The sequence below is a fragment of the Dreissena polymorpha genome, chromosome 13 (assembly GCF_020536995.1).
Source record: "Dreissena polymorpha isolate Duluth1 chromosome 13, UMN_Dpol_1.0, whole genome shotgun sequence".
NCBI lineage: Eukaryota > Metazoa > Mollusca > Bivalvia > Myida > Dreissenidae > Dreissena > Dreissena polymorpha.
In genome coordinates, this window is record NC_068367.1 from 46,204,689 (window position 1) to 46,232,499 (window position 27,811).

The window sequence follows — 27,811 nt, forward strand, 5'->3', positions numbered from 1 at the left end:
CAATGTATATACATGAAAGACATATGTTCCCTTTACAGCTGGCTACAACTACTATGGCACAGAGCGGTTCTATAGCGGTGTGGACGGGCGGGAATTGGAAGCCGACATCTTTATGGGCGTAGTCTACTATCAGAGGCTGCGGCACATGGTGTCAGACAAGTTCCAGGTAAGCAGCAAGGAGGGGAGGCAAGGACATCTGGGTTCGATTTTTATAGGAATGGCCACTTGATATGCCTTTGGGATTGACAGATATACTTGCCCAGTAATCTGGATAGTCTTCATGTTGATGATTTTCTTAGATAAATTCAGTGTGCTTTGTCAGTGTTCTTTTCTGTATTAACCATAGACTTCTCCACCTTTATGTTTGTGAAAGGCTGATTGTCCAACACCTTGAAGTCAATTAGGTGGATAATGAAACCCTTTGCTGTAATTGACCATTATGATGAAATTTCAAATTTTTACATGATGAAACAATGACATATACCGGTACAAAATAAGTCATAAATATTTATTGCCATTCTACTTCTTTATCAACAAGTGGCCAAATGACTCCGTTGCATTGTGCTTATCGTCGCGACATTTCTTTTTATTTGTCTGTGGTGAAATGATGTCATTGTTTTGTTGGAACGTTTAAGTTGTTTGGTTCTGCAAAGATCATAAAATTCCATTGTGGCTCATAAAGTTTAAATAATTGCAGCATTTTTACCCATAACATTGTAATTATAAGAATAAAATAGCATTTTTTCAGCATATGATTGGTGTATGATCTGTCTGGAAAATTACTCCTAATGTATGCATAAACTCTGTCGGCATTTATGTCTGCATAAACTCTGTCGGCATTTATGTATGCATAAACTCTGTCGGCATTTATGTATGCATAAACTCTGTCGGCATTTATGTATGCATAAACTCTGTCGGCATTTATGTATGCATAAACTCTGTCGGCATTTATGTATGCATAAACTCTGTCGGCATTTATGTATGCATAAACTCTGTCGGCATTTATATATGCATAAACTCTGTCGGCATTTATGTATGCATAAACTCTGTCGGCATTTATGCAAATGAGCCATAATTTTCCTGCCAGTTTGTATCGCAATAAAATGCTATGAAATTATAATTAAATGCATGATTGGTCTTTTTATGTCCCCCACCACTATAGTTTTTGCCCTGTCTGTTGGTCTGTCTGTCTGTCTGTTGGTCTGTCTGTTGGTTTGTTTGCTCCAATTTTAACATTTTGCCATAACTTTTGCAATATTGAAGATAGCAACTTCATATTTGGCATGCATGTGTATCTCATGGAGCTGCACATTTTGAGTGGAGAAAGGTCAAGGTCATCCTTCAAGGTCAAAAGTCAACAACAAAAATTCAAAGGGGCACAGAATGGGACCTAGTGTTTCCGACAAACACATTTCTTGTTGATAGTGAATTTATATTGACAATAATTTTTTGTGAATTGTGGCATTAACATAATTATGCCATGTTTATCTCTTACTTTACAGTATATAATTCTCCTAATATTGATATGAATACATTTACCAAATACCCACATATTTATACCACACATTTACCAAATACCCACGTATTTACAGCCCACATTTACCAATTACCCACAAACTTATAACCCACATATACCAAATACCCACATATTTATACCCCACATTTACCAAATACCCACATATTTATACCCCACATCTACCAAATAACCACATATTTATACCCCACATTTACCAAATACCCACATATTTATACCTCATTTGCTTACTGCCATAAGGTGATAACCACAGGGCAAGTGGTAAACAGACCATGTTGAATTACTACATTACAGTATATTATTCTCCTTCTATTGATATAAATGCAATCAATAAATGTACCCACATATTTATCCTGCATTTCAGTTTATAATTGTTCTATTACTAGTATTTGATATACATCAATGTAGCAAGATAATTACTCCTATCAGGTGAGAACCACTGGGCCAGTTGACCCTCTGACCAACCAGCCTGTGAAGGGCCGCAAGAAGCACGGGGGTGTCAGGTTTGGAGAGATGGAGAGGGACGCACTCATAGCACACGGCTCATCCTTCCTACTGCAGGACAGGCTATTCAACTGCTCTGATAAAACCATGGTAACCAATACTACCTACTTTGGTGGTGAATTTATTATGTGCATGATTTGATGTTGTATGTTTTATAATGTTTTGAAGGAAAATAAAATTGAAATATTTTGTTGAAGTTATATGTTAATATGTTCAGTAGATAAAGAGTCATTGCGCTTTTGTATGCAAAGTTTAATCTATAAACAGTCAAAGTGACCAATATGGTGATGGTAAATTATCACTTGAAATTGTTATATGACTTTATGATTTGATGTCTTGATGATATAGGTAAAACATTTTGTCCATTAAAAGGCATTTAAAATGGAAAAAAATCTGGGACGACACTTTACGCAAATGCATTAAACCCCTTTTTCACAGAGCACGGCCCATTTCTAGTTTTTTCCTCCCTCAGGCACCTGTGTGCATCAAGTGTGGCAACCTTCTCTCCATCGCCACCCAGCGCAAGTCCAGCGTTGACGGCAAGGACCGCAAGCGTAACTACGTGTGCTCGCTCTGCAAGTCCATGGATACCATACAGTTCATCTCTGTTCCGTTTGTGTTCAAGTACCTGCTTGTTGAGTTGGCCGCAATGAACATTCGCATTGACCTTCAGGTGAAGGAGGCATAGTCTGGCGGTGATGTGTGGATATTATGAACATGGAATTAAATTGGTGAAGCGATTAGCTTTTTGTTATTATACAGATATTATGAATAAAGTACAGACATCTATGAAGTTCAAAGCTTTTTGTTGTTATACAGAGCTTATGTCCAGACTTGAGTATTTGTTGAACATTATAAATAGGATTATCTGTTTCTCAATAACATTTACAAAAAATATTCAGTTTTGAAGTAGAGTTTTGTTTAATTTTAAAATACTTAGATTTATAGGTTTTTAGCTCACCTGTGCACAATGTGCTCATGGTGAGCTTTTGTCCGTCTTGCATTGAGTGGTGTCAACATTTGCATTGTTAGCACTCTAGAGGCAACATTTATTGTCCGATCCTCATGAAATTTGGTCAGAAGATTTGTGCCAATGATATCTTGGACGTATTCTAAAATGGTTCTGGTTGGTTGAAAAACATGGCCTCCAAGGGGCAGGGCATTTTTACTTATATGGGCTATAGTTAAACCTTGTTAACACTCTAAAGGGAACATTTATTGTCCGATCATCATGAAACTTGGTCAGAACAGGTCAGTTCCTTTGTATCTCAGGTGAGCGACTTCGGTTCTTTCTGACCCTCTTGTTTAAGAATTGGGATATTTATTACACTGGACATGTGAAAAGCCTACATGACAGTAGCGAGTAAGTGTTTGCTTTTAGAGGTCCCAGTTTTATATCATCAGTGTTTTAAGGAAAAATCTTTTTCCTTGCTATTGTTATTCTGTTAATATTTTCCAAACATTACACTTAAAGGCGTGTTGCGGCAGTTTATTTAACCGAGGATATATTTATAGCAACATCAATGATGCTATTATCACAACACAATATTTTTGTGTTATCAGTATCATCAGAAATGACCAAGTTGCAATATTGAAGCTAGCAACTTGATATTTGACATGCATGTGTATCTCATGGAGCCGCACATTTTTTTTCTTGAATGGTATTCTTGTTTTATACTGGGGCTCTTTAGTCCTGCAGTTTACATTTATCAATTAAAAACAGTTAATCACAAACTTCAAAACATGCTAAAATCTGTGAACAAGTACATGTAAGTTATTAATGATTAAGGTCAAGTTTGATACTTTATGATATTATGTTTGTGATTAAATATTGTTTTTTATTAATGTCTTTTGGTAAGGTGTTAAGTTTGTAAACAATTTGTACTGTTTATGCATATTTCTAACAATCTATGTACCGGTACTTGGGTTTTGCCTAATTGCTGTATTTTATGAAATTTGACGTAGACGGTAGGGTTAGTTAAAACAAAAAATCTCTGTTAAAAGTGCGGTGACCCCCTTTTTTTATTTGTGTTTTATGATGACAATATGTAGATGAACATATTTGAGCAGTTTCGCAGAATTGTATTAGACAGAAAAAAATTAATTCCATTTATGTCGTTACAATAGTAAAAAAATGAACTTTTTTTGGGTGACATAAACATTATTTAAAAAAAATCTTAAAATTTAACTTATGTACTCCATTTTATTGGTAGTGTGCCGTTTAATTAAATGGTATATGATGTATCTTAGTTTATATAATATCTTCATGTTGCCAATTTCATAGGTTATTAATTATTTTTACGCAATTAGAGATGTTTCAGTTTAATTAAAAAAGTACATGTTATATAATGGTGAATAAAATCAAAACAAGGCCTGTGACCCTATGTTTTTATTTCATTTTTCATATAGTATTTGTATATATATCTTAAATATAAATTTTGGACAAAATCTATTAGATGGAAAAAAATCCGCAAAACTGCAGCAACACCTCTTAATATTTCAATATTTTTTCAAATATACAAAAATCTCTTTAACAAGTCATTTTAATTAAATGAGGAAAATAAAAGACAACTAGATATGGCAACACCATCAAACGAGGTTTTCATCGTTCAAGATATTAATTTTAATAGTTCAAAGTTATTCTGGTTCCAAATTAGGTCTGCGCGAAAGCGACCTACACAAATTTCAACGTAAAATCTCAAATTTTAAGTTTAATTAACCAAGAACAGTTGTTCTATTTATTTAATCACTACCTGACACTCCCCAAATACTATCATGAGTTAGATTACCATGCAATGCAAGCTTGTTGTATCCAAAGTTTTGTCAAGAATTGTCATTGCAAACTTAAGTAATTATCTGGAAGCCAACTGTGTACTGTTTTACTTTTTTTTAGGAAACAGTGACTTTGACCCAATTGCAATCACAAGCTAAGCTGCCTGCAAACAAAATGGCAATGTGATAGCTCAAAACCAAACTAAAGTTATTAAGCATAAACCATGTTTCTTTTTTTAGGAACAGTTACCTTGACCCAACACTTCCCAAAGACAATACCCAGCTAGGCCTTGATGCAAGCCAGTTACCTTGACCTTGACCCAACACTTCCCAAATACAGTACCCAGCTAGGCCTTGATGCATGCCAGTTACCTTGACCCAACAGTTCCCAAATACAATACACAGCTGGGCCTTGATGCATGCCAGTTACCTTGACCCAACAGTTCCCAAATACAATACACAGCTAGGCCTTGATGCAAGCCTGTTACCTTGACCTAACACTTCCCAAATACAATACACAGCTAGGCCTTGATGCAAGCCTGTTACCTTGACCCAACACTTCCCAAATACAATACCCAGCTAGGCATTGATGCAAGCCAGTGACCTTGGCCCAACACTTCCCAAAGACAATACCCATCTAGGCCTTGATGCAAGCCAGTGACCTTGGCTTTGACCCAACACTTTCTAAAGACAATACCCAGCTAGGCATTGATGCATGCCAGTTACCTTGACCCAACACTTCCCTAAGACAATACCCATCTAGGTCTTGATGCTAGCCATTGACCTTGACCCAACACTTCCCAAAGACAATACCCATATAGGCATTGATGCATGCCAGTTACCTTGACCTTGACCCAACACTTCCCAAAGACAATACCCATCTAGGCATTGATGCAAGCCAGTGACCTTGACCCAACACTTCCCAAAGACAATACCCATCTAGGCATTGATGCAAGCCAGTTACCTTGACCTTGACCCAACACTTCCCAAAGACAATACCCAGCTAGACATTGATGCAAGCCAATGACCTTGACCCAACACTTCCCAAAGACAATACCCATCTAGGTCTTGATGCTAGCCAGTGACCTTGACCTTGACCCAACACTTCCCAAAGACAATACCCATCTAGGCATTGATGCAAGCCAGTTACCTTGACATTGACCCAACACTTCCCAAAGACAATACCCAGCTAGGCATTGATGCAAGCCAGTGGCCTTGACCCAACACTTCGCAAAGACAATAACCATCTAGGCATTGCTGCAAGCCAGTTACCTTGACCTTGACCCAACACTTCCCAAGGACAATACCCATCTAGGCATTGATGCAAGCCAGTGACCTTGACCCAACACTTCCCAAAGACAATTCCCATCTAGGAATTGATGCAAGCTACTTACCTTGACCTTGACCCAACACTATCTAAAGACAATACCCATCAAGGTCTTGATGCAAGCCAGTTACATTTATCTTGACCCAACACTTCCCAAAGACAATACCCAGCTAGGCATTGATGCAAGCCACTTACCTTGACCTTGTCCCAACATTTCACAAAGACAATACTTAGCTAGGCCTTGATAAGTAAACATCATCAGTGAGTGTGACATTTCCTAAAAACTGGATGCATATTTTTTGCTAGTATTGAGACAATACAATAATAAAATGTGACATGTCAATAAAGATTAACCATGACAAGTACGCTCAAATCAAAGGTATTGAACAAATGCATATACTGGTACAATTGTGTAATTAATTAGAAGTACATTTTAGTTATGGGTTATTAACACTTCCTGCGTTTTCTAGATGCTCTCATTACTTAGTTAGAATTTGCTCTTGAGTCTTCACGTCCAAACTAATAGTAACAAAATATGCCCAGATTGTGCATGATTATAAAATTTCATTTGATTTTAAAGGGTCCTTTTCACGTTTGGGTAAATTGACAAAATTGGAAAAAGTTGTTTCAGATCCGCACATTTTCGTTTTAGTATGATATTTGTGAGGAAACAGCAATACTGAACATTTACCATGCTCTAAAATAGCCATTATATGCATCTTTTGAAGATTTAAAAACTCGAAAATTATAAAGTGTTGCAACGCGAAACGAATTAATAATTTGGAGAGTTTTGTTGTTGTCTCTATATTTTGGGAAACTACGAGGATTGCTTATATAAAGTCTAAAATACGTATGGAATTGTATCCGGAAGAATGGTCGAGTGGTCCAAGTGGTAGACTTTTTATGCCCCCCTTCAAAGAAGACGGGATATATTGCTTTGCTCATGTCGGTCTGTCGGTCGGTCCGTCCACCAGGTGGTTGTCAGACGATAACTCAAGAACGCTTGGGCCTAGGATCATGAAACTTCATAGGTACATTGATCATGACTCGCAGAAGACCCCTATTGATTTTGAGGTCACTAGGTCAAATGTCAAGGTCACGGTGACCAGAAATAGTAAAATGGTTTATGAATGATAACTCAAGAACGCATACGCCTAGGATCATGAAACTTCATGGGTAGATTGATCATGACTTGCAGATGACCCCTATTGATTTTGAGGTCACTAGGTCAAAGGTCAAGGTCACGGTGACCCGAAATAGTAAAATGGTTTTCGGATGATAACTCAAGAACGCATACGCCTAGGATCATGAAACTTCATAGGTAGATTGATCATGACTTGCAGATTACCCCTATTGATTTTGAGGTCACAAGGTCAAAGGTCAAGGTCACGGTGACCCGAAATAGTAAAATAATTTTCGGATGATAACTCAAGAACGCTTTTGCCTAGGATCATGACACTTCGTAGGTACATTGATCGTGACCCGCAGATGACCCCTATTGATTTTCAGGTCACTAGGTCAAAGGTCAAGGTCACAGTGACAAAAATCGTATTCACACAATGGCTGCCACTACAACGGACAGCCCATATGGGGGGCATGCATGTTTTACAAACAGATATCGAGGGCTGAACGGAAAACTGCAGTATCTCCTTCTTTATTTAATATGAGTTACAACAGTCTTCCGCTCAGCCCTCAATATGGTGTCTGCCTAGCGACCGGGAGGTCATGGGTTCCATCCCCACTGTTGGAGCATTCTTTAGATTTCCCCCAAAGACACCAAGTACTGGTTCTAGGCCCAGGAAATGGACTCGAGAGTGTTTCAATAAGCCTGAGGCTTTTCGATGCAATCGAGCTAAAATAAATAAGTTTAAACTAACTATGTGGAGAAGCTGATCAAAGGTCAAGGTCACACTAGAAGGAAAAGGTCAAACATGTGCAGAGTTAAGCTTTTTAAAATAACAATTATTATTATTAATGGGCTCAACATGTTTTCACGAGGCATCTTTTTTTTGATTTTGTGTATTATGGATAAGTTTACAAACTAAATTATCGACCGTGTTCTGTGAAAAGGGGTTTAACTGCATGTGCGTAAAGTGTCGTCCCAGATAAGCCACACAGGCTAATCAGGGACGACACTTTCAGCTATTTTTCATTTACAGAGAATCTTTTCTAAACCAAAACCAGTTAAGGCAGAAAGTGTTGTCCCTGATAAGCCTGTGCAGACTGCACAGGCTAATCTGTGATGACACTTTACGCACATGCATTAAAGCCCCTTTTCACAGAGCACGGCTCATATTATTTAAGTGTCTCCTTTTAAGTTAAAAATAATGGTATCGGTATCAAAATTAGCGACACCCATAACAAAGACTATTGCCTTTAACAAGCATTTTGAAAACAGAAGAAACATTATTAACATAATTTCAGTTGTTCTGTTGGCACAATGGTCATTAAAACCATGTACAAATATTATAGGTATTTTACTTTTAGACAATGTGCTAAAGTAACATTGATGTCTGAGTCAGTCAAAGGACCTCCACCAGACTTGCAGCAAATATTTAGAAAGATTCAAACAATTCTTGTAGAACTCAAGAAACTTCAAATCAAATTGGACACAAACATGAAGTCTTTGGATGCTTCATACAACAAACAAGTACTTGAAATATGTGAAACACGCCAAAAAATAAATGCAATTTTGGACAATATTGAAAAGGCCACGATTAAAGAGCTAGATGATAAGATGAAAACTCTGAAAGCTTCTCTCAAAGCGATTTTGAACTGTTATTTATTGCTAGTAAGAAATGCATGGAAAAAATGAAGCAGTCCCAAACTTATTTGAAGGAAAACTCGGTTAAGGTAGACAGTTCACTGACATTCCAGGCTGACAGAGATTTTCAAGAACACTTGTCTAAATTGTCAGGTCTTGGGAATATAAGCTACCCAGACCAGGTATTCACTGTGCAAGTGCTTTCAATGTATAATATGAGCATAGAAAGTGACTGGGGGATCTGTGGTATTGCTGCAATCTGTGCTCTCTAGTGATCAGATCCTTGTTGTAGATAATGAACAAGTAAAGCTTCTGGATCATCAATACCAGGTGGTGGGTCACTGTGATTTATCTGATTATGCCAAGGACATATGTCTTATCACACCAAGTGAAGTAGCTGTTGCTGTAAATAATTATCAGAATAAGGATAAGAAAGGTGGGGTCCAGTTTGTCTCTGTGAATGATGGACAGCTGGTTAAGGACAAGATGCTACTGTTTCAACATTCATGTTGTGGTATTGCTCATTCTCACAAAGACCTGTACATCACTTCTGGCACTGCACTTTACAAGTATTCAATGAGTGGATACCCCTTGAAAAAGCTGTATGAGGATACATCCGGTGATAGAACAGGTAATATTTTGTGGATTTATTGGTATCATTTAAAATAATTATTAGAAATATTACCATGTTTTAATACTTTATACATATGAATATAGAAGTCAATTTTATGTTAACAGTTGCACATTCCAGATAATAATAACTTTTCTTTGCTTAAATTTTATATTGAATAATTTCTTTTATAGGATTTGTATTCAACTGGTATCAAATATATGTTTAATCATGCCAGAATAATAATCATGTAAGCCAATAAATGTACTTACTTAGGGAATGTTATTTGTATGTTCCTCAGAGGGTTTCAGTATAATGTAGTAATGCATGTTTCATTGTAAAAGAAACATACAAGTACATTTGTACTTTATTTAACGTAAAACATAAATAGTTGGAGTGAATAAGATGTGACAGTGTCTTTTTTTAAAGATAATTATTGTTTAAAGGACTGACTAAAGTTTTACTTCTCTCATTTACAGTATTTAAATGTGCAGTGAGTCCTTCAGGTGACAGGATATTTATCACCAACCCTTCCCAGGACAAGGTCCTCACCCTGGCCAGAGATGGCTCAGTTCTCCACACCCTCACAGACCCAGACCTACAAGGCCTACAAGGTATACACGCCACAGATCTGGGACTGGTTCTGGTCTGTGGGATGTCTTCCAAAACTATCCTACAGCTGGATTGCAAAAGCAGGAAGAAGTTGGCAACTCTCACTACCATCGGGAGTAAATATCTTTGTCCACTTTCAGTCTTCTACAATAAGAGCACAGCCTCCATAATAGTGGGGCTTCAAGTTGCCAAATTTGTGTTTTAAAAGTTAAATAGTGTTGTTTTTCAAGTTTCAGTTCACACATTTTAGAACATGCACTTTCATCACGAATTTTTAGCAGCATCAAACTAGTGTTCCATGTTATGTTATATCAAATGTGTTGCCAAGTTTTGTCAATCATGAATATGTTTGAAAATTATAAAAAGAAATTGGCAGTATGGATCTCTTATGAAGTGTTGGGTTTAATTGCATAAATCTCTGTGGATGATAAATTTAATTGCCACACCGTTTATAAGCATGCTATCATCGGTTGCATGGAATCAGCTGTATTGCTTTGCTATTTACTATTTATTATGCCGCCCTTCGAAGAAGAGGGGGTATATTGCTTTGCTCATGTCGGTCGGTCTGTCGGTCCGTCCACCAGGTGGTTGTCAGACGATAACTCAAGAACGCTTGGGCCTAGGATCATGAAACTTCATAGGTACATTGATCATGACTCGCAGATGACCCCTATTGATTTTGAGGTCACTAGGTCAAAGGTCAAGGTCACGGTGACCCGAAATAGTAAAATGGTTTTTGAATGATAACTCAAGAACGAATACGCCTAGGATCATGAAACTTAATGGGTAGATTGATCATGACTCGCAGATGACCCCTATTGATTTTGAGGTCACTAGGTCAAAGGTCAAGGTCACGGTGACCCGAAATAGTAAAATGGTTTCCGGATGATAACTCAAGAATGCATACGCCTAGGATCATGAAACTTGATAGGTAGATTGATCATGACTCGCAGATGACCCCTATTGATTTTGAGGTCACTAGGTCAAAGGTCAAGGTCACAGTGACCCGAAATAGTAAAATGGTTTTTGGATGATAACTCAAGAACGCATATGCCTAGGATCATAAAACTTCACAGGTAGATTGATCATGACTCGCAGATGACCCCTATTGATTTTGAGGTCACAAGGTCAAAGGTCAAGGTCACGGTGACCCGAAATAGTAAAATGATTTTCGGATGATAACTCAAGAACGCTTTTGCCTAGGATCATGACACTTCATAGGTACATTGATCGTGACTCGCAGATGACCCCTATTGATTTTCAGGTCACTAGGTCAAAGGTCAAGGTCACAGTGACAAAAAACGTATTCACACAATGGCTGCCACTACAACGGACAGCCCATATGGGGGGCATGCATGTTTTACAAACAGCCCTTGTTTAAATTATGTTGAACAAGAAATATCTTTTAAAAGGATATACGGCGTTGATTGTGGTTGGAGTTTATGAAAGGTAAAGAGTTCAATGAATGAGATCAAGGATAGCGAATGTCTTTTTATGTGCAGTTTTTAGCTGCATCACACGCAGTTTGGGATGTTACGCGGAGTTTTTTGCGGCTTATTTTACATTATTACATATTGCTAGTCATAAACCTATAGATACAAAACAGAAAACCAAAAGAATAATGGAAGTGAAATTAAAACATATGAGTCAACCGGCCACATGCGAAGTATCCGTACATATTTTAAATATTTATACGCGCGTTCTTCGAACTAACCTTTTTAGTGGTGTGTCAGGCATAGCTATTTGATTTGAGTATTAACAGTATCGAGAATCATCGCGGTCATGCTTAATACATTAGTCAATATGGTGGAATAATTCTTGTATTGTGCTGTTTTGTACTATTTGAGCAATTGGTCACTTGCCTTAAATAAAGGTCCAACTGATAGTTTATCATAATAATTCAATACTGCTCCAGCAGCTGGAGTTTCACTTCTTTATATTGTTAAATTAATTAAAAATAATATTTATTATGGTATTGTTGAAAACACATTAAGAATCTATTATTGACATACCATAATAATATCGCTGGATATCTTCATTTAACATCTTTCTGGTCTAAAGAAAATTCCAGTTCACCTAGTTCACGCTATAGCGTCTTTATTATATAACGCAGCGATGACCTGTATATTAACTCTGACATTCACACACACTAACCGCGAACTGACGAAGGTGTAGAATCTACGCACAAATTGTATTGATGTGAAGAGAGGGGTGTGAAACTGTTCTATCTATCATGCCTTTTCATAAGAGATAAAATTGTTTCATGCTGAACATGTAGTAAAACAGTGTTAGAAAGACGCGGCCATGTTTCCAATGTTCTCGTGGTATTCTCAAATCAGCCAATTGACTAAATGAAGTGTATTCATTCGTGGGTAGCTGCGGGCATTTTTATGAATGTAACCTAAAGGTCACCTAAGGTCAAAAGTGACGTTAAACAGCTATGCCGAAAAAGTTATAGTACTAGTTTCTGTTTAATTTGAATTTTTGCCGTTTTAAAAAGTATTTCAATTATATCACACCGGTCTCTTTAGAAACTCTTCCTGGGTGAGCTAGTTAACCAGTACTAAGTGTACATACTTATGCAAGCAAATGGAGAACAGCCCTTTTTGAAACAGGTTGTTGACGGACAGGAGACTTGCCATCAAAATGATTTCAAGAGTGCACTACAGTGGACGGAGTGATACAAGTTGCGCTCCTTGAGTGTGTACTACAGCGCTCTACCGACTGAGCGTCCTGGCTTTTATTATTTCATAGATAAAGATCATGATTACAAAAATAAACTCATTTTTTCTACTGGAGTCACAATTGAATAATAAAAAAATCTGAATTCCATATGTTAAAGATTTAATCTGGTGAGTGCACCAGGTCAAATTATTTTTTTTAATCTTGTCAATGTAGAGTCTACAAGTATGACTCAATCTAGATGAAACTTGGTCAGAATTCGTATCCGAATGATATGCAGGCCAAGCTTGAATCAGGTCATGTGCGTCCAAGACTAGGTAACCAGGAGGTAAAAACTTAGAAAAATGTGTTATTATTCTAGAAGCGATATTTATGCCTCAATTGTGATCAAACTTTGTAAGAGATTTTATCTCGACAATATTGAGGATTTGAGGTGGAATGGGATTTTTGGTCACATGCATAGTGAAAAGAGGTCACCTAATCTAATCATGGGCCACATTAATGACTCAATCTTGACGAAACTTGGTCAAAGTGTAATCTTTGCATTATCTAGGCTGCGTTCAAATCTTGATCCAAAAACTAGAGCACCTGACCAAATATTTGAAAAACATTGTTTCTACTATAGAGGCCACATTTATTTCTCAATCTTAATAAAACTTTTTCAGAATATGTTTTTTACTATACCAGGTTAAGTCAGATGTGTCTTCGGGTCAAGTTTCAACATTGGTTTACCTTGAACTAAGATTAGCTCATCATGGCCCTCTTGTTAGGATGTTTTTCTTTTAAAGGAAGCTCTTCTAAATGAAATCCAAGCTAGGTGGAAAGTGATGTCCCTGATAAGCCTACAGGGACTGCACAGGTTCATCAGGTGCGATACTTTACACATGTGCATACAGCCCTGTTTTCTCACAATGCAGCTCATCTATGTCTTGTATGGGTACAATAATTAATCCGTTTTGTTGTGCATTTGATATGTATGATTGCAATATGTTTAACTAGCATTGATACAGACCATGATACATATTCATTAGTGAACAAATCTGATTCTGAAATGTTGTTTATTGTATGCACAGCAAGAAAAGATACATGAACTGGCAGGAAGCTTATTTAAATCATCTTTGTTGTCCCCTACCAGTTTCACCGGAGGGGACCTATGGTTTTCACTCTGTGAGTCTGTCTGTCACACTTTTTTGGATCCTGCGATAACTTTAAAAGTTCTTCATATTTTTTCATGAAACTTGAAACATGGATAGATGGCAATATGGACATTATGCACATCATTTCATTGTGTTCCTACGTCAAAATTTCTGGTTGCTATGGCAACAAATAGACTAGAAATGCTGCTGAAAATGGTGGTTTTCTGGATCCTGCGATAACTTTAAAAGTTCTTCTTTTTTTTTCATGAAACTTTAAACATGGATAGATGGCAATATGGACATTATGCAGGTCATTTTTTTTTGTTACTATGTCAAAAATTCTGGTTGCTATGGAAACAAATATATATAAAAAATCTGACAATGGTGGAGCCAGTAGGGGACATATATTGCTTTGCAATAGTCTTGTTTCTACTATCACGGTCCATACCGAAATAAAAAATTTAGTTTTGACAAAGTCATAAACATTACTTAAAAAAAACGAGGGACAAAATTGTCACAAAACCAGGTTTTCAATTTGAAAAAAAAGTCTGATAAAGGGAGACAACTCAAACTGGACAACTTGATAACTTTACCATGACCCATATTTGAACATAACCTACACATCATCTAGACACAACTTCTGACCAAATTTGGTGAAGATGGGATGAAAACTACTTTAATTAGAGAGCAGACACCATGCTAAATCCTTGAAATGCAAGTGACCTCGTGACCTAGTTTTTGACATGGCATGACCCATATTTGAACTTGACCTATTCCTAGTTATCATTTAGACACAACTTCTTACCAAAGTTGAAGATCAGATGAAAACTACTTAGAGAGCGGACACCATGCTAAATCCTTGAAATGCACTAAGTGACCCCGTGACTTAGTTTTTGACCCGGCATGACCCATATTTGAACTTGTCCTAGATATTGTCTAGATATAACTTCTGACCAAGTTTGGTGAAGATCGGATGAAAATTACTTCAATTAGACAGCGGACACCATGCTAAATCCTTAAAATGCACTAAGTGACCCCATGACCTAGTTTGTGACCCGGCATGACCCATATTCGAATTTGACCTAGATGTTGTCTAGATACAACTTCTGACCAAGTTATGTAAAGATCGGATGAAAACTACTACAATAAGAGAGCGGACACCATGCTAAATCCTTGAAATGCACTAAGTGACCCCGAGACCTAGTTTTTGACCCGGCATGACCCATTATCGAACTTGACCTAGATATTTCTAGATACAACTACTGACCAAGTTTGGTGAAGATCGGATAAAAACTATTTGAATTAGAGAGCGGACACTGCTTGTTCCGCCCGCCCGCCAGCCAGCCCGCCCACATTCGCCAATCTAATAACCAGTTTTTTCCTTCAGAAAACCTGGTTAAAAACAAATATAAATGCCTGTCCCAGTTTTACAGCTGATAACTGTTTGAAGTTTGTAAAACTAGCTTATTTTGTGATTTATTAGTTTCATACAAGCTTTGAATTATGGGCTAATACATGTTTATATACAGTCGAAACCCAATGGCTCAAACTCGCTTGGCTCGAATTTCGGGTTGGCTTGAACTCTAATCAAAGCACTGATTTTTTATTGCTATATTAAATATACAATTGTGTCAGATGGCTCCATTTCGCAAGGTTGAATTATGTAGGCTTGAACTGTTTTAACAGTCCCGGTGACAATTTTCACAGTGTGAAGCATTTTTTGGTTGGGATGGCTCGAACTCGCTTTGGTTTGCATAAACTGTTAATCCATTAGGACCGCTTGATTAAAGGCACTGAATAATTGATTTATCACTGGTTGCAAACATCATCTTAATCATTAATCGATTTGAGTAAAAGATAACATTTAGTATTAATGTAATCAGAAATTCTCTCGAGAAGTGCATAAACTCGCAGCATGTTCAATCATGTGGATGTAATAAAAAGCTTTCAATCTCAACTAGATGTAATAAAAAGCTTTGTTTCTCAACGACAGCCAAAGAAAGCAACACAGACTGACATAATGTAATTCTTAAAAAATATATAAATAAAGCCGTAAATGCAATATATATAATTTCTCATATGTAAACGATGTGTATTTAGTGCTGATGCATGTTTTGTTCCGTAGTGCTGTTTTTTTTCCAGAAAATGTGCTATGTTAAAACGTGCTGATATATTTAGTATATGATATTTGTTTGATTGTAACTGTTTAAAAATATTGGTAAATTAAAGTATTAAGTACATGTATATATTTGGTTCTTATTAATTCAAAAGCAGAAAGTAGTACGGAGTTTAAAGCGAGATTATACAATTTTGTCAAATATTTATGAATTTATATAAAATGTGTAAAAAAAGATTATATATATATTTCAATGTAAATTAAAATAAAAGTTAAGAAGAACATGTGTCGAAAAATGCCGAATAAGCCAGATATTTAATTCTGAAATAGAAAACAGCTGTACAGCCGAATTCGCCAGCATGTATACCATACATGTACGACATGAATCTAAACTTAGTTTAACGGTTTATTTGAATTCCTGCAATGATATCTATTCATACGACACATGAACATCAACTCCGATCCTAATACAAAGACTAATGCTTCAGTTATTGTAGGAAAATAATGTACGTCACAATCGGCTCGGGGCGCTTATTTGTCGTTGCTGCATTTTATGAAATTTGGCTTTAATGTATACTTTTTCTTGCCTATTTTGTGTTATTGTATCACATTTTATCAATATATTACAATTAAATACATATTAAAAAAATCGTATAATCTCGCTTTAAGCAGTGTGTACTCTTCAACTGGAGGTGAAAATGTACTTCAGACTTGTTCGTAAACAAACATTTATTAGAAATCGGATGGCTCAAACTTTTGGCGCTGGTCCCGACGAGTTCGAGTCATCGAGTTTTTGACTGTATAAAGTGTCGCATTTTCGTCATATAGATTGAACATTCTATGACTTAAACAATTGCTTAACTTGTCAGAAGACGCATAAGTCTTTAAATGTGTGTCCACAATAGCATCCCATTCCACTTATAGAATAACTCGAGATTATGAAATTTATCAATATGAACTTCATAGGTAGGCAGATCTTGTTGAAGAGAAATGCAGTGCAGAAGACCTGTTCCAGTAGATCTGCAACTAATTCGCTTTGAATAATTGTCTTTTTTCCATACTTTTTTCTCTTCCCAAATAATAAATATAAGACTATGAAAGCATACACATTTTAACTTCAGGGGAAGAGAGAAATTGAAATCAATAAAAAAAATCATTATTCTGTATCAGATTCTTTTCAATTAAATTAATGCCCTGTGTTCATACCAAATATTATCTCACTGCATATTTCTACAACAGTAAGATAAGCTATGCACAATTATCATCCATTTTTTACTTTATATATCAGGCATGGGAAAACCCATCAAGAATTGAAATATATCTACTGATTTTAGGTAACTTGATTTGTGTGTGCAAAAATGAGCTACCCAGAATTCTGCCCGCTGAAATATATCCTCATACTTGGTGAACTCATTCCTTAATTGAAAGTACCTGCTTGCAAAAATGTTGCAATTGGACAATTTAAAAACACAAACGCTTGATACATTCTCTGTATTTTATTGCAGTGAGTGTTTGAATGTGACTCCACCACAAGGCACTATATGGGTCCGCAAGGAATGAAGATGGATGAAAGGCAACACAATTATAATCAATACATACACTTCATACACTGTAACCAGTTTAGTATTCATAGGAACATTTAATATATGATATGTGAAGTTATTACCAAATGAATACTACATCTATATTCAACCCACTGGGATTCTTTGAAAAACAAGACATTGCGTTCATTAAACACATACAGTATAGCCTCGGGGTAAGCCTTGCAAGTACTGATTCATTGGCTTATTTCAATAAGTCTTAGTCCAACATGATGTCAATGTCAAGGTCAAAACAAGGTCAGGTGATGTGTGTGTGTTGAGAGTATGCATATATAACATCCATACAAGAATCGAATGTGTGCAGCAAACCATGTTGATGTTACACACAAACACGTCATTTTGATTCAACAAAAAATTGGACCTTCTGAATTAGTCTAATTCCAAAAGTATACTATTTGGTCAAAATCAGGTCAGGCAATGTAGATGTATTTTGTGTTCAAGAACATGATTATTTGAAGTATCAAAGCTTTGTAAGACGCATTATTGATGTTAGACCAAACACGTCAATTTTGGTTAATCAACAAATCGGACTTCCTAAATAAGTCCAAAAGTGTGTCAAGGTCAAAATGAGGTCCAGCAATTTGATGATATTATGATATCAAATCGTACATTTAAGTATCACAGCTTTGTTGGAATTATTACTGAGTTTAGATGTGTACTTAAATATTTTTCATAAATTTTACAGAAACCGAAGAATGGAAAAACTAATGGACAGGCCATTTGCTATATGCCTCTGTAGATGCTTGGTGGAAAACATCACTATACATAAACTTTAGATTCTCTGTTTTAAACAAGGATAGTATTAGTTTAAATCATTTTTCTTTGTGATCATATAATAATAAATAATGTATATCTTCATAGAAAGATTCACATGGTGATAAACAATGAATTTTCATTTATGAAACATTACTTACATTGTATTACTATAGAAAGAAAATTTTGAATAATTGTGTGAGAAAAAAACTATTAATGTGGCAGGTGTAAAAATTGTTCTGGTACAGGAATGCTCGGGTTTATCAACTGATACTACAAATTTGCAATATTAAAAAAAAATGGAAAATGAATTTTGCATTCAATAATAGCTTATCAGATGATGGTTTTTGTGGTGTGTTTTGTTGCACATAAAATCGGATAAAAGTATATACTAACTCATTTTACATTAAAAAATGTACACATACATAAATTCAGCTTACACATATTTCTAAAGCTCTGTTTCATGGCAATTTTCACAAACATACATAAACCAATCTCCAAACTGAAACATGCACAAACATACCAATATATCATAAGCTATAGATTGTATCGCAATCCACCAAGAAATTTACTTAACATTTTACAAACATATCACATTATATCATTATAACAAACTATTTAATTGTAAACATAACTTGCCCAAACATTCAACCAGTTTCCGATGACAATCTTGATATTCATGTTTCTACGGTGACTCAATTGACACTGTATATACACCAATCAAATCTAAGTTTTGTTTCAATCATGGAAAAGTTCATTTTGTAGATGATGACAACATTTACAAAATTATGCAAAAATGTAATACTGACACCATACAAAACCTTTCATTCATGATTAGATAACTACTTCTACAACAAACCAAATGCCCTTAATACGGTTATTCATATATGTATAATCCACACAATATTGTTTGTAAAGTTCACATATAAAGTCCTACATCTACTTTTAACAACAGAATCAAGTAACTGGTATTCATAATATCAGAAAGCAATACCAGGCAAAATGGATTTCCCGATCAAACACTTTATTGAGTATAATTTTAGATGCCATATTTTATTATGACGTAACCCTTTACCACTCAGATGCGCTTTTTGACAGGTCTGTAGTCCCTTAGAAAATCAAATTAAGTGAATGCTTTTCTTAATAGATTCAAATTTTAAAGGCTACAATTTCAACCAAAAAATACTGATGAGCAGCAAACAGCATAGAACCTGAGTTTTACTCGCAGGCTGTTCTGGTTTTATGCTGGTTTAAAAAGCCCTTTCCACATTGCTTCTGATGGGGAAAGGGGGGTTAAATGAGCTTGAACCAAATTTTATTACAAATATTCATACAATACACAATTTGTTTAAAATAGGAGTCAGTAATTTGGAAAACCAGGCTTAAATCTTGCACATAAAATGTACTACTCATAATATCGCATTCACTACAATTAGAGGATATTTGTATGTTTCCAGCAGTCATCAATCTCTGATATTTTTATCAATTAGCTCCCAATAGTGTTACTGCAAACCATATGTGGGTATTTGTATTCAACAATGCCATAGGCCTAGTTTTTTTCTGATTGCAAAACTTTGCAATAATTACAAAATAAATTTCTAGTGAAAAAATGATCATCAATTCTTAATTGTAGACTGAGTTTACAAACATCACGAATGATTGAAACAAAAAAGTAAACATTTTAATGGATAATGAACAATAACCAGTGAAAATGTGCGCAACACTAGAGCACACTGATTGTTATGCAACACATACAGGTTTAAAAAAAAAATTAATTGGAATGGTCCTTGAAAGTGTGTGATTAACACACATTTATACTCAAAATCCATGCACACATACATAACTTTTCTCAACAAATGTTCAACAATATTAAATGACCCGCTTTATGCAAAAATGGGTCCTAAGCAATTGCCCAGGCTTGTCTGGAGCTGGAGCTACGCTGGCCATATATGAACCATTTTCGCATAACCTGGCGCATATTCAATACACCATTATATAGTACCATCAATACATATTGTAAATATCTATACATTAGGAACAAAAGTAAACAGTTTTCAATAAACAAAATGCATAAACAGGTAACTGCAATTGAAGACCTCACCCAGTCAGCCAGACTATTTTCCATTGTGAACAATTTTATCTACTAAATGAGTTACGAACAGAAGTGAAACAAAACATTAGCTTTTGTTTATTTTGGCAAATAATGATTGAAACAACAATAATATGTGTACTATTTGTAAGTTATACATATTTGTGACAAGCTTACCCTTTGAAAAATAGAATGTGAAATAACCAAAATCAGCTGCTACATTAACCCTTTGCATGCTGGAAATTTGTTGTCTGCTAAAATGTTGTCTGCTGAATTTCTAAAATTAGCATTTTCTTTGATTTTTTTTCAAAGAATACTATCAGAATAGCAAATAGCAAAGGCCTTCAAAATTGGGTTCCAGCGCTATAAGGGTTAACATGTTGGCACGATAAGGAAATGTAGTTTGAGACACTTTTGAGAAACTTATTCAAACTATTGAAAACTTATTCAACTTACAATTTATTCACTGATTTCACTGCAATAAATCAAGCATAAATAATTATTAAAAACTTATAAAACAAGAATAACAGATACTTAAATATTATTTCAGCTACAGCAGAATGACATACCGGTATATTCCTAAAGCGTTTTTAACAACTGTCAAATGTGAAAAATTTTGATTAACGGTATTTAAGTTAACTGGTAATTTATAAAAAAAATTGCTGAACATAATTTAAAAACATTGAAAAAAGAAAATAATAATAGGAAAGTACATAAAGTTATGGGTGCTATGTTTTATTTAAATAATACCACTGTAAGTAATCAATCAATCAACCAATAACCTGCAATTTTTATCACATAAATTACTTTCCACTTTCAATGATAAAAAATCCCTTACAAACAATCACCATGAAACCATTACTTATAAACAGCATGTCAAACATGATTAAATATACATAAAATTCCTCATACATAAAGTTAATATCACTAATTAACTAACATATAGAACAACAATCTGCAGACATCAAGTCGTAAATATAAATATTGAAAATACATTATGGCAACATCTGTTTAAAGCCATTAATATTAATATCAAACAACAACAAATATGATAATGTCATATATTTCTTATCATTCACAAAATTATGATAAAATAATGCATAAGCATTGTGTTGTTAATACCAAAGACTTGATGGATAAACAAAATAAATTAAAATAATCAATCTATATTTCAAAATTTTGCTTCTTTAAATAATATTAAAAATTAGCCGTGCTATGTGAAAAAGGGGTTTAATGCATGTGCGTAAAGTGTTGTCCCAGCTTACATGTAGCATGTGCAGTCCACACAGGTTTATCATGGACAACACTTTCTGCCTTAACTTGATTTTTGCCAAGAAGAGACTTTCTGTAATAGAAAAATGAAAGTTTTATCCATGATTAGCCTGTGCATAAAGCACAGGCTAATCTTGAATGACAATTTACGCACATGCATTAACCCCCTTTTTCACAGAGCACGTCTTACATGTAAATATCAAGCTCTTCTTTAGACTGCATCATGACATTTTACGTAAGTTCTTCCAAAAAGCTTAAGTAATAATAATAGTAATTATTAGGGCTGTCACGATTCACCGGTATACCGGTATATCGCGGTGCATGTCGTGAAAAAAATCGCACCGCGGTACGGCGTTGCCGCACCGGTTTTTTTTAATATTATTATATTAGCACATAATATAAATACATTACATAATTATTTTGATATAGATATCGTTTTGAAAACTGTAGAAGCGATTCAAAAGGGCTAAATAAATAATCCGTTAATATCCAGGTCAAGCAAGCGCTTCCACTGGTAGATGTTTAACTTTCACGTTTAAAATACGGCAATGTATGGGTCCGTACCTTTTTTTGAATTTGGGTTAGATTTCCTTTGCAAATAAGTTCATAATTATCCAAAAGATGTTTACTCTATTTCTTATTTTCTTTCTTTAGAATATCGATCGTTCAAAGCATGGCACTTCCAAATCATGTTATCTTAAGATTATGAATAAGTCGAGGAAGAATCAGAACGCTACTGATTTTCAATACTGGGCCTGCTGACTCCGCATTTTAAACATGCCCTTGAAGCGTTCGATTTACACAGGTCGTAGTCACAGCTATTGTAAACAACATGGCGGACATTTTAGAAAAAGACGCGAATAACAATAACAATAACAATGACTACTTCTATCAAGTTTATTACAGTTTCTTTTACAGTTTCAAGTCATACTATGATACCCGTGTTTTCTGATTATTGTGTTTAATAAAGTTTGTAAACTGTTTTCTTTACAGATACATATTCTGTAAAATATCGCAGTACGTACCGAGATACAGTGTTGCTGTACCACGATATACCGCGGTACGCTCACGGCATATCGTGACAGCCCTAGTAATTATTAAGTAATAATTAACAAACATAACCTAATGAGAACTACATACAAGCAAAACAAAAATGCAGTAAATTATAGTGGTCAATAAATCAAAATCAAAAATAAGAAAATAAACAAAAAAGAATAATGAAACTATAGGTTACATTCTACTCTAACTATACACTGTGTCCTTCCTTTCTTTTCCAAGTCCAGAGCTGCCTATCAATACCGGAGCATTTTTCCATCAAAAGTTTCTGGCCATCCAGCGAGACTGTCATGCATTTGTTGGTGTTCACATGTAAAACAGTGTTATCCTGAAAGGAAAATCACTTGAATGAATAACAAATACCCTTATGCATAACAACCATTAACCCATGAAAATGTTTTCTTTTATTTAAATTATAACTTTTCCTAAATGAGACCAAACAAGCAAATTCGTTAAATTTCTATCCCCATCCTTCTCCTCATTTGCATCTATACATCTATTAAGTTTCATGTTGAAATCTTATATAGTTTCTGAGATAAAGCCCTAAAACGTTTGTGACAGACAGAGGTACGGACAGACAGAAAATCCCAAAACTAAATCCCACGGCCTTTAAAACAAGAATATCAGTAAAACTGATGGATGCTCCCCGATGATGCGCTTTGTCAATCTATGTGTTAATAACTAGTGCTGCAACAATATACCGGTATATATCGCAATACGCAATCGGCATATTGTATTGCGATACGATTTTCATCATACCGGTACGAAAATTTTACAAAAATCCATTCACATTTCGTCCAGAAAAGCCATCCGAAATAACGATACCAAGGTAAACAAAGCAAAGCGGTGTAAATAATTTTTTATGTAAAAATAGCATTCTAAAAAGTGTATTATACGGAGTAGCGTTGTTACATGGGAGCATTCGTTCGATGCTTTTGAACAGATTATCGTTAAATTATTTGCGCACAACTGTGAATGTTTCGTTCTGAATTGAGCATTTTTTATTTGTAATCCGAATTTCGGAAACACGCTTACAAATTTTAATGCTTACGCGACAATAAAAAATAGCGTCAAATAAAAAGTGCTTTATCCTTTGTCTCAGTAAAAAACGCGCGAAAATTATGCAGACATGTAGAACGTCGCATGGAAAGTATAGGTGTATTTTGTGTTGTATAAAAACGGGAACATCACGTCAGGCGAATTACGCGTGTTCAGTGAAAACAAAAACGTCTCGGTAGGACGTTATTTCATCACATCTTTAAATAGTAACAAATGCCATAATGTTTTTGATACTTAAGAAAATTTGCGAATGTTTGTGTTTCTTGTTATTCTTGAGCACATTTATAGTAAATATTTACCAGAATTTGCTTTAAAACTGGAGTATACGGGATTATCGGGTAATTGGCGAGTTATAATTCTGGTACAAGTTAGCAATATATTGCGATATATTGCGATACGGGTTTTTGAATTGACAATATATTGCAATACGGTTTTTGGCGTATTGTTGCAGCACTATTAATAACCACCTAATAAAAATATATTATAAGCCTCGGTGACCTTCACCTTGACCCAAGTGACCTCAAACCTCATCAAAAGTTAGAGGTCTATGCAAGGTACCTACATGCCAAATATGAAAGAGATCGGTAAAGTATTGAAGGCGCTATGAGAAACTGTAAACAAGAGGGCCTGAAAGGCCCAAAGTCGCTCACCTGAGATAAAAAGAAATGACCTGTTCTTTGCAGCCCAAGATATCAATGAAAAAAATGTTCTAACCAAGTTACACGAAGAATGAACAACAAATGGCCCTCAATTTTTAACTCTTCCAAGATATGTCCAAATTTCATGAAGATAATGTCTTCTAGACTGTTCACATGTTTTCACTACATGTATATACATATAAAGAAAACTGCCCCACTGCCTGGTGCCCATGTTTTTCCACTTATCACGACCATTTTCAAACTCGTCCGAGACATCCACATAACTAATGTTTTGACAAAATTTTATGCTGATTAAGTAAAAAATGTGACTTCTAGAGTGTTCACAAGCTTTTTTACTATATAAATATATGGAAAAAGACCCCCCTCCCCTGGCTGCCATGTTTTTTTATAGATCTAAACCATTTTCGAACTCAAATGTCGTATCCAGGTGTGGTAGTGCGGTCTCGTTTACTTACGCACGTGAATTGGTCACGGGATGGTTACGAGTTGTGTAACTTTGTGAGCACTTATGCAATGCGGTAATATTTATTCCACAATCGCTAATTTTCGGTCAGGATGACACTGCTGACTGGTTGTAATTCAATTAAGTAAAGGTATTGCCGTTTTCTTGAATCATTTTATAAACATGTTATTCAACAGTAGGCTGTTTTACACAAATTACAAACAATTTAGAAAAATGAAAATGTATCAATTTTAGATTTCATTTCATTAATACTATGTATCATTCATTTCCGTTTTATTTTCAATTTTCTGACATCGTTTAAATACATTGAGCCTGAAAATGATTAATCTTGATAAATGAACTCCGCAAATAAGAAAGGTAAATCTTGATTTTGAAGATTATTCTGAATTTGTTTTTTATCTCCAGAAACTTATAATTGAAATTATCTCCTTATTGTTTTCATAGACTATCCATTTGTATTTGCTAACATATCTTTAATATGATTACATGTATATAGAGTGAATAATTATAGAATCTTGTTTTGATATGAAGTTCCCATTTAAATTACATATTTTTTTGTTAATTGTTAAAAACATGCATTAAATGCTTCCACTGTGAAATAGAATATCAAACAGTTCAACCAGCTTTTATTACTGACCACTGATATTAACATCTGGCATACAGCACAGTGAGAGGGTCAGTAAGCTGAGTGGTGAATAGTTACACACTGCAATGATCAATACATGTATCTGGGGTCTAAAAAATTCTAGAGCAGAACTAACAAGGGCTGTTTGTAAAACATGCATGCCCCCCATATGGGCTGTCCGTTGTAGTGGCAGCCATTGTGTGAATACGTTTTTTGTCACTGTGACCTTGACCTTTGACCTAGTGACCTGAAAATCAATAGAGGTCATCTGCGAGTCATGATCAATGTACCTATGAAGTGTCTTGATCCTTGGCAAAAGCGTTCTCGAGTTAGCATCCGGAAACAATTTTACTGTTCGGGTCACCGTGACCTTGACCATTGACCTAGTGACCGAGTCACCGTTACATTGACCTTTGAGCTAGTGACCTCAAAACCAATAGGGGTCATCTGCGAGTCATGATAAATCTACCCATGAAGTTTCATGGCAAAAGCGTTCTTGAGTTATCATCTGAAATCCATTTTACTATTTCGGGTCACCCTGACCTTGACCTTTGACCTAGTGACCTGAAAATCAATAAGGGGCATCTGCGAGTCGTGATCAATCTACCTATGAAGTTTCATGATCCTAGGAGTATGCGTTCTTGAGTAATCATCCGAAAATCATTTTACTATTTCGGGTCACCATGACCTTGACCTTTGACCTAGTGACCTCAAAATCAATAGGGGTCATCTGCCAGTCATGATCAATCTACCTATGAAGTTTCATGATCCTAGGCGTATGCGTTCTTGAGTTATCATCTGAAAACCATTTAACTATTATGGGTCACCGTGACCTTGACCTTTAACCTAGTGACCTCAAAATCAATAGGGGTCATCTGTGAGTCATGATCTTTCTAACGATGAAGTTTCATGATCCTAGGGGTGTGCCTTCTTGAGTTATCATCCGGAAACCATTTTACTATTTCGGTTCACCGTGACCTTGACCTTTGACCAAGTGACCTCAAAATCAATAGGGGTCATCTGCAAGTCATGATCAATCTACCCATGAAGTTTCATGATCCTAGGCGTATGCGTTCTTGAGTTATCATCTGGAAACAATTTTAATATTTCGGATCACCGTGACCTTGACCTTTGACCTAGTGACCTCAAAATCAATAGGGGTCATCTGCGAGTCATGGTCAATGTACCTATGAAGTTTCATGATTCTATGCCCAAGCGTTCTTGAGTTATCATCCGGAAACCACCTGGTGGATGGACGGACCGACATGTGCAAAGCAATATACCCCCTCTTCTTCGAAGGGGGGCATAAAAATAGATTGGGAAATATGACTCAGCAGGTTAAACAATGGAGATAGATACTGCAAATTGTGTACATGATGTCTTAATTGCAGCTTTCTCTTAGTTGATAGCTTACCATAAGTAATAATGACTAAAACAGTTGTTAATTATGAAAATTCTGTGTTATGAAAAATTAAATAAAACTGTTATTGGTACATAATACTGACATAATAAAACCAAACTTTACACAGGACACAAATGTTCTAACCAAATTTCATGAAGATTGGGCAACTGAATTAAATAAAACTAGTGTTAATTTTTTTTTACAATAGCCGTATAAGGAAAAATGCCCTGCACCATTGGAAGCTATGTTCTTCAAGCAAACATAATTATTTTGGAACTCATCCAAGATATCATTGAGACCAATCTTCTGACCAAATTTCATGAAGATTGGACAATAAATGTGGCCTCTAGAGAGTTAACAAGGTTTTACTAAAGCCATATATAGCCATACATGTATAAGGAAAAATTCCCCGCCCCTGGTAGCCATGTTTTAAAAGCAACAACAAGATGTGTTTGTGAAACACAATGTCCCCCTATATGATGTTTGACATTGTAGGATGACCTTGACCTTGTGAAGGATGACCTTGACCTTGACCTTTCACCACTCAAAATGTGCAGCTCCATGAGATACACATGCATGCCAAATATCAAGTTGCTATCTTCAATATTGCAAAAGTATTCATAAAATAAGCGATTTGGGCCACATATATTTGACCTCTGACCTTGAAGGATGACCTTGACCTTTCACCACTCAAAATGAGCAGCTCCATGAGATGCACATGCATGCCAAATATCAAGTTGCTATCTTCAATATTGCAAAAGTATTCATTAAATTA

General features: G+C 35.5%; 2 protein-coding genes and 1 long non-coding RNA gene across 9 annotated transcripts in view; 2 read left to right on the plus strand and 1 right to left on the minus strand.

The window, feature by feature from the left end:
- LOC127854984 (DNA-directed RNA polymerase I subunit RPA2-like) overlaps positions 1-2,831 on the plus strand; it is a 57,580-nt gene extending 54,749 nt beyond the window's left edge. For both annotated transcript variants that reach the window (XM_052390193.1, XM_052390194.1), the window contains 3 exons: positions 39-166; positions 1,964-2,128; positions 2,511-2,831. In XM_052390193.1, coding sequence (XP_052246153.1) covers positions 39-166; positions 1,964-2,128; positions 2,511-2,726 — 509 coding nt within the window. In that variant the 3' untranslated portion in view covers positions 2,727-2,831. The remainder of the gene's footprint in view (positions 1-38; positions 167-1,963; positions 2,129-2,510) is intronic.
- A 5,797-nt stretch (positions 2,832-8,628) lies between these two features.
- Positions 8,629-16,185, plus strand: LOC127855024 (uncharacterized). Its single transcript, XR_008037321.1, has 2 exons — positions 8,629-9,532; positions 9,991-16,185. It is a non-coding gene; the product is annotated as an uncharacterized LOC127855024 (long non-coding RNA).
- Positions 16,186-17,538: 1,353 nt separating this feature from the next.
- Positions 17,539-27,811, minus strand: part of LOC127854988 (polypeptide N-acetylgalactosaminyltransferase 5-like) — a 137,664-nt gene continuing 127,391 nt past the window's right edge. For all 6 annotated transcript variants that reach the window (XM_052390208.1, XM_052390203.1, XM_052390204.1 and 3 more), the window contains one exon: positions 17,539-23,156. In XM_052390208.1, coding sequence (XP_052246168.1) covers positions 23,019-23,156 — 138 coding nt within the window. In that variant the 3' untranslated portion in view covers positions 17,539-23,018. The remainder of the gene's footprint in view (positions 23,157-27,811) is intronic.